Source organism: Antrostomus carolinensis, unplaced genomic scaffold, assembly GCF_000700745.2.
Source record: "Antrostomus carolinensis isolate BGI_N321 unplaced genomic scaffold, ASM70074v2 scaffold56332, whole genome shotgun sequence".
Lineage (NCBI taxonomy): Eukaryota > Metazoa > Chordata > Aves > Caprimulgiformes > Caprimulgidae > Antrostomus > Antrostomus carolinensis.
In genome coordinates this window covers 140-7,828 of record NW_010302871.1, presented here as the reverse complement: position 1 = coordinate 7,828, position 7,689 = coordinate 140, and the positions used below count along the sequence as shown (strand labels likewise).

Sequence of the window (7,689 nt, the reverse complement as noted above, 5' to 3'; positions counted from 1 at the left end):
GCTGAGGGGAAGGTGGAGCCCCAGCCGCCCCGGGGGGCTGTTCGCACGTCGGTCTCGCAGCCGAGTGAGGGGTTGGGAAATGGCTGCCCAGGACACCATCTTGTGCTGCTGGGCTGTGCATGGGCGGGCAAAGGGCAGGTGGTCTCTGTGCCTACTTGTAGCCGTCAAGTTTTCAGGTAACTTTATCAGCCTTGTCCCCAAATCACTACAGATAAGAAGAATGTGGAATCCCGCACAGATCACGTCTTGGAAATCGGTGGCAGGTGCCTGAAGATAGTCATCCAGCCGGGAGAAGGGGACCTGAGCAAGAGCCAGGTGACAGAGCAGGCCTTCCCCAGTGACTCCGTCCCTCCCAGCTCTTCCCCACCTCAGCAGGAGCAGTGGGCTGCCAAAGACCATGGAGAAAGAGCAAGAGAAGTCATTACCAAAAAGGTACATCAGGAAAAGCAGTAACAGGCAGGGTCACAACCTGCCCCGCTTGTAGTTCCACCAGTCCTTTGCGTTGCTTTATGTTGCACTTCAATATTTCATGCCAAGCAGATGTCAGCTACATTATCTTAGTCTATGAAATGGGTGCAGGGAGGGACTTTTGAGTGCTGGACCACAGGTCATCCACACACGTTAACGGGTAGCACGTTCTCCAGCATGGCCTTCGCACGTGCCAACTGCTGCCCCCCAAAGCGGCACCCTGGCAGGTTTTGGGGATAGTATGCACCAAGGACTGCTCCCAAAAGATGAAAGAATTGTATGAGATTTAGATCCCTTCCTGCTACTCAGACCTCTAACAGTATTTCAGCATGTTGTGCACCTTCAAACAGTCCTAATTACTTCCATCCCTTACCTCAGTATTAAAAAAAAATCTCTTCTGATGGGATGTAGTGCAGCAGACATTTGACACACATCAGACACTCTGAACTAAAAGTTATGCACAAAAGAAAAGATCAACTGTGTGTTAGGGACATGGGGTAGGCCCAGGCTACGTGTTACGTGATGTAGATGTGACTCTACTGAGACACTGATATCTGGCCCAGAGACCTTGTTTTGCATAGTAGCATAGATGTAGCTTTTAAGCATGTGCCAATGTAGTGGTTATCTGACATCTGTAGCAGTATACTGCAAATTTCCCTGTCCTTCTGTCTGTGCAAAGTAGAGATGTGAACATGTTTGTTAATACCTTTCAGAATCCTGTTTCTGCCTTAACCGTGAGTTACTAAAGCATGGTTTTTGGGGAATTTTTTAAAGAAAGTAAGAGAAAACTAGAAAGTCTAATATAATTAAAGTACAATGTAAAATAACTTAAATGTGCTGTTAAAATACGTTGTGTCTCTGTCACCTGACACTATGGGGACGGACAGGTTCTTCTGGGGATCTTTGGCACAGTGATGATGGCACTAAGTTGTAGTTACACTTAAAGCTTTGGGTTTTTTAACAGGATTTTATTATTAGCATAGCATAGAATTAAAGATCAAAATAGCACAGGATACAAGCAGAATCAGTACAATTTTATAAGCAGGCTAGTACTGAATTTTCTAGCAGAGCTGAGCTTGTGGTTTCTAATCACCTGGACCCTCTGCAGATCACATTGGATCTTAATACTTGGCTTGCTGTATCAATAATCTAGACTAAAAAACACATAAAAGAATATGAGTTATTCACTCAGTCCTTGGAGGAAGCAGAGGACGGTAGAGGTGTCCCTGGCCACGTGGGGATGATGGGTCTCACTGTCCAGCAGCACTTGCAATCCCATTTAGGACTGCTTGATTTTGTAGTCAATGCTCTGCATGCTATTATGCGTCCCTGTTCTGCAATGGAGTCATTATGGTTGGCAGGGTGCCTGGGACCTTCAAGGCCCCTAAGGAAGGGAGTAATTGGCCTGGTGCCCAGGGACCTTGAGGACAACTGGGAGGGGAAGAAGAAATCTGTTTGCTTCATCTACATGGTGCACTATCAGGACCCTGAAGGTCCTGATACTGAGAAGAAAAGGGACTAATACATGACCAGCTGGGTCACAGAGAATGGCCATTAGCCTTATGAAATGGCGTTAGTTATGCTAACCACGTTACCAGAGGTCAGGAGCAGGGAATACTGGTCAGAGTCTCAAGCTAAGTAGCAAAGTGTCTTTGTTCCTGCAATGCTGATAACGTTAACAAATTTCATTTTTGCTGCTGACTTAGAAGCAGATTGCTTTACCTACATGTGTGTAATGTCACTATATGTGATGTAAAGGAAACACTGTACAAATACCTATAGTAATCTGGCCCTACTGAGACGTATGGAGCTTTTCTTTACTCAAAATACAGAAGCAGCATGTGGAGAACCTTAGAAAAAACAAATTCTGATATCTTCCTATCTTCTCTTTAGATATTTCTTACAGTATCTGCAACTTTGAATACCAGTATGTTCACTGAACAGCAAAGGCAGAAAATTACCATTATGTGTCCAAATTTAAAAAGAGAAGGAAATCCTGATATTGATGGGTCTGAGAAACTGACTGGAGATTTTACAGATATCGAAAAAGCTTATTGCTACTTTAAGGATATCCTTGCAGGCAGTGACCCAAACCATGATTTGTCACGTTCTGAAAGTAAGAAGGTTTTGGAAGATGAAAATGATGTGACTACTGAAGAAATAAACGAGCTTACAGTTCCGTCAGCTCTCTATGAATATTTCAGTCATACCCGCCAAGAACAAATCAAAGAACTACGTGAGCGTTTTGGAGTGTGTATAAGAAGTAAAGATGACAGTGGAACCACATCAGTACGCTTCACTGCTCTTAAAAGTCCTGCATCAATACAAGAAGCTAATGATTTTTTTATCAGAACTTTTCAGAAATGTGTAGAAGATCTGAAACAGGAAAAAATTCCCCTAACAAACAATTACACATTAAATGAGACAATAATGAAATTAAATGCTAGGTTTAGTAACCTTCTTGCCAAAGTGGAAGACAACCAGTTGCTACTCCGTGGTCCAGCAAGTGAGATTTTAGCTGCCAGAAGATTTCTAGCAGAGGAAGGTGAGAACAGCCAAGCTGAAAAGAATGTGAAAATATCATCTGAACTGTATGAATACAGGAATGGAATTGAAATTGATGCTTCTGTGTTTAAATTGTTGGAAACAGCATTAAGCAAAGAAATTGAAGACATCAAAGATAAATTTGATACGGTAGTAGAAAAGGAAGACAGTTCATATGGCCAGAAGAAGTTGATAGTATTTAGGCCTAGGATCAAAACTTATGATATGTCTTCACATGCTACTGAAAGTTTCATCAATGCATTTCAGAATGCCTCTGCAATGTTAAGAGAAAAAATGTTTAACACTGAAGACTCAACACAAACTAAAAATAGCAGAGCACTGTCCTCTCTCAGTTATCAAGAAGCTACAGGAGCATCTGAGAAGAAGTACAATGGCAGGCAAAAGAATAATCTTTCTTCTGAAGGACAGTCTAAGGCAAAGGCAGAAGAAGAAGAAGACAAAGATGTGTGTCCAATTTGCATGGAGACAATTAACGAAAAAGAAACGCTGAGCAAGTGCAATCACACATTTTGCAAAAGTTGCATCACCCAGGCCATGAGTTACAAGCAGATTTGTCCTGTTTGTAATACTATCTATGGACCCATGAAAGGAGACCAGCCAGAGGGAACCATGTTAACCAGAACAGTGTCTTCATCTCTCCCTGGTTACCCCGATTGTGGTACTATTGAGATTACATATAATATGAACGGTGGTATTCAAACTGTAAGTATATTTAAAGATTCAAAGATTTTTTTTTCCCCACAACGAAAGCAGTATTGAATATAAAATTAACTGTTTTTCCACCATTTTAATGCATATCCAGGAAAAACATTTCTTTGTTCTGTACAAATCTGCAAGTATTTAATTCAGGACTTTTTGGGTGCGATTAAATAATATAGTAAGAATTAAATATCTATATGCACTAGGACAGAGCTACCTGTCTTTAATTTGTACATTGGGAATAACTGAACTGATATCTGTGGAATAATACAAAGTAAACTAAATTTTGCAAGTATGATGAGGATTCTCTGAGGCATTCTTTTAGCTGCCAACACCAGTGGACAAAAATGAATAGCAGGCTGGCTTCTAAGCTTTCCAGGTAAGAAATCAGCTTATGTTATGTGCTTGGAGTCATGACTAGGAGTGAAAATGGGATAAAAGAAAAAGTCATGTGTGGGGTAACGTGCATTTGGGAGAACCAAGAGGAAAATCAAATTTGAAAATAACAATGGATGTATGAGTGATGACAAGAAAATATGAATGAAACTTACATGAAAGAAATTATCTTAAGGAGAAGAAAACTCCTCAAGATCAGTCATCAGTCATGCTACGTCCTTCTGAATCAAAGACAGGATAAAAAGTATTAAAAAAGCTGGGATGTGTGATTTTCCCACTTTCAAAGCATTTATGATACACAATGTGTTTGTGTTTTGTTTTTCTACAAAACAGAACAACCATCCAAACCCAGGGAAACGTTATTGGCCTACTTCCCGAACAGCATATTTACCTGACAGTAAGGAAGGGCGAGAAATTCTGCAGCTCCTCAGAAGAGCCTTTAAACAAAAATTGATTTTCACAGTGGGGCGCTCAAATACTACTGGTGCAGAAGATGTTATCACATGGAATGATATTCACCACAAAACTTCCAAGGTTGGAGGACCTACTGGGTGAGTAGTCTTCCCTTTATGTCATTTTATTGCTACTCAGATGTGTCAGAAAGGCTACCCCGAGTATTTTCCACATTAGAGCTTTCAGATTTTGTCACTAACAAAGTGATTGTGGGATGCTCTATGGATCCAGACTTGAGAATCACCTTCAGCAATTTGGATGGTTGGAACAAGGATGGGCTTAGTTTTCTGTTGCCCCTCAGGCCACTCATTCATCAGTGAGTTGGGTAAAGTACTTACTCAGTTAATAACTACTCTGCTTCATCAGTGAGTTGGGTAAAGTACTTACTCAATAACTACTCTGATGATAAACTGCCTCTCGTACAGGACAAGACAGCAACCTCTTGATAGCAGCTAAGTTTGGACTTCTGATATCAGCCTCTTCTGTTCCCTGCTTTTTGGACCAGGAGGAACTGGTCCATTATGATCCCAGTAAAGATGGCATGCAGACTCTGTAAAAAATGATTTGAAATTCTACTTAGTACAGCTAACAGCAAGAAGAAAGAGATTGTTGTATAAATACAATTCACTCATCCCACTCCTTGATGCACATACAATTGACCTTTCTTAAAAATATGATTAATTACCAATTATATCAGTAAACTGTTTGGCTCCTGGAAAATATCTTAAAGACGTAAGAGGGAGGCTTGGAACAGTCCTTTCAAGCTTGTTGCAAACTCTCAGGGGCAGTTGTGTTCCTGAAAGCTCTGAAGATTGGTGTCTACATCCTCCTTCTCCTGGGCTAGGATCATAAAAATCCAACAGTATCAGTTTTACTTTATCCCCCCCTCTGCCCAAATGCTCTCCCTCGTTATCACTTGCTTCATGCACACTTTTGGTGATGTGCTACTTAAAATCCAGAGGTGCCATTATATTAATGTTTTGCATGCTCACTTGGAAACACCTCAGGTCTGATTTTTAGTGAGATGTATATACCCAAGCACCCTGTCATTTTCAAGTGAGACAGCGGGCAGCTTTGAAAATCCAGTTCTTAGTGTCAATTTGGACAACCAAAGTCAGCAGCTCCTTTTCTTAAGTTTTTAGCTTTACCCTGTCTGTACCACCCCTCTGACCTGCAAAATAGGGTCTGTTTTCTCTGTAGAGTAAGAAGTTAAGTGCATAAAATTTGTAAAGTATTCTGAGAGATTTTGATGAGAAGGTTCTGTAGAACTGTTAAGCGCTTTGTGGCAGAATCAGCCTAAACAATTCTTTTATTCTTCTCCTAGTTTTGGTTACCCTGATCCTGAATATCTGCAGCGGGTTCGATCAGAATTGAAAGCAAAAGGAATTGAATAAAGAAATTTATCAACTGTCAACTCTTAAGTGTAATAACTGACCATTAGCTAATTCACTGTTCAAGCACTAAGAAGAAAGAAGTTACTTCGTTCAACCGCTGTACTATAGCTAAGAAATATAATCTGTTGTCATCAAACAATATATGTTCTTTTTACACATCATTTACTTCCTTGACTAACACTTGCCTGTATGTGTAGCCTTTACAAAATCTAGGTCTTGTGAGTGCAGCATCAGTACATGTTGCACTTGTCGAATATAAAATTGTGTGTTTTACTTTACCAGAGAATCTGATCTGTACTTTTCCCCATTAATCTTCAGTCTGACCACCAAAACAGGTAGATTCACTACTAGCTTTTATTTGATCAAACACTTTCTTTACTTTTGTGTCATCATGGGTAGCATCACGTAAGCCATCTGCTAGAAAATTTTTATGCAGCTGTTGTATCAGGCTATGATCTTTTGCTTCTTTTCCTTTTCAGAGTAGAAATGGCATTAGTGATTTGGGTTTTAAACATGAAATTAGCATGGATACTATATGAGGGGGTATGTGGATGCTGCTGTATTTTTAACCCTGATGAAGTGCTACATGCTTAGAGCCATGTTGGAGCAAATGGAAAGTAACAGTGCCTCTGGCCATCTCTAATAATGGGGTCCTGGTTCTGTGCCTTCCATCGTGTTTAAGCTTAACTACAACTTTTAAGTCAGCTGTGCACCTAGAAAATTATATTATTTCTGTTGCTTCTAATATATGGTTTAAATTGTATTATAAAGATACTTTGTTGCTACTCTGCACTGTCTAAATAGCTTACTAATAACCTTTGTGGTAGTATGAAACAAATCGCTTTCACTTAATGCAGGCACAAATTTTAGTGATTTAAACACTTTTTGTTGCACTGTTGAATATAACCAATAAATAAAATGCAAAAATACCATCTGCTCAGTTCTGTGTCCTTCTGTACAGGTTTATCTTCCTGTTCTAGTTATCTATAGTGGTTTTTTTTTTTAATTTAGGCAACACCATGATTTAGGGTGATTTGGACCCCATGCCACCTCCTTCTTTTTTTTTTTTTTTAAGATTCCCACATTGTGAATTAATAGGCAATGCTACTTTACCAACCTGACTTTCAGATTTCATAGTATTAGGCACTGGTTGGGATGACTTTCCTACTCTGGTTTTGATTTACTGCATTTGTTTTCACATTTTATGCTATTTCCCGTTTCCTCCCTTTTCTGTGCAGTAAGATACCAACATTCCAGTTATTTCTGAATGACTGTGCTTTTCTGCACACTGAAACAAGCTGTGAAGGTCAGATCTCCCCAACTTCTTTCAGTTTCTCTCTGTCCCAATAAGCCAGTTCACTGATGTCAGACTCCTAGGTGATAATTCACCGTCTCCCATTGTATCTATGGCAAAGTTTGCAGGCTGAGCTTCGCAGCAGAGCCCTGTTGCTGTCACTAAAAGCTCCCAAGCCTTTATCCTACAACCAGCCCTACAGACCTTTGCTTTGTAATCACAGCTGTGTGGTTCAGGAATAAATCTACCCGATTTGCAATCAAAGTCAGGTATTTTGCCTAGGTTACAACAAGGGGAGCATGCACCTGGGCTAACTGTTGAGACAACAGTGCATTAGGAAACAAAAGATTGATTGTCCACAGAGAAACAAAGACCTCCAGACTTCCCCACTGGTCTGCTCAGCAGGATGTCTGAGCACTG

General features: G+C 40.3%; 1 protein-coding gene across 1 annotated transcript; it reads left to right on the top strand.

Annotated features, from left to right (window-relative positions):
• Nucleotides 1-211: 211 nt before the first annotated feature.
• DTX3L (deltex E3 ubiquitin ligase 3L) lies at nucleotides 212-5,975 on the top strand (the record flags this gene model as incomplete). Its single annotated transcript, XM_010163890.1, has 4 exons — nucleotides 212-432; nucleotides 2,362-3,735; nucleotides 4,462-4,679; nucleotides 5,906-5,975. Coding segments are annotated over 4 exons (1,883 nt in total), but the record flags the coding sequence as incomplete, so codon positions are not given.
• Nucleotides 5,976-7,689: the final 1,714 nt, after the last annotated feature.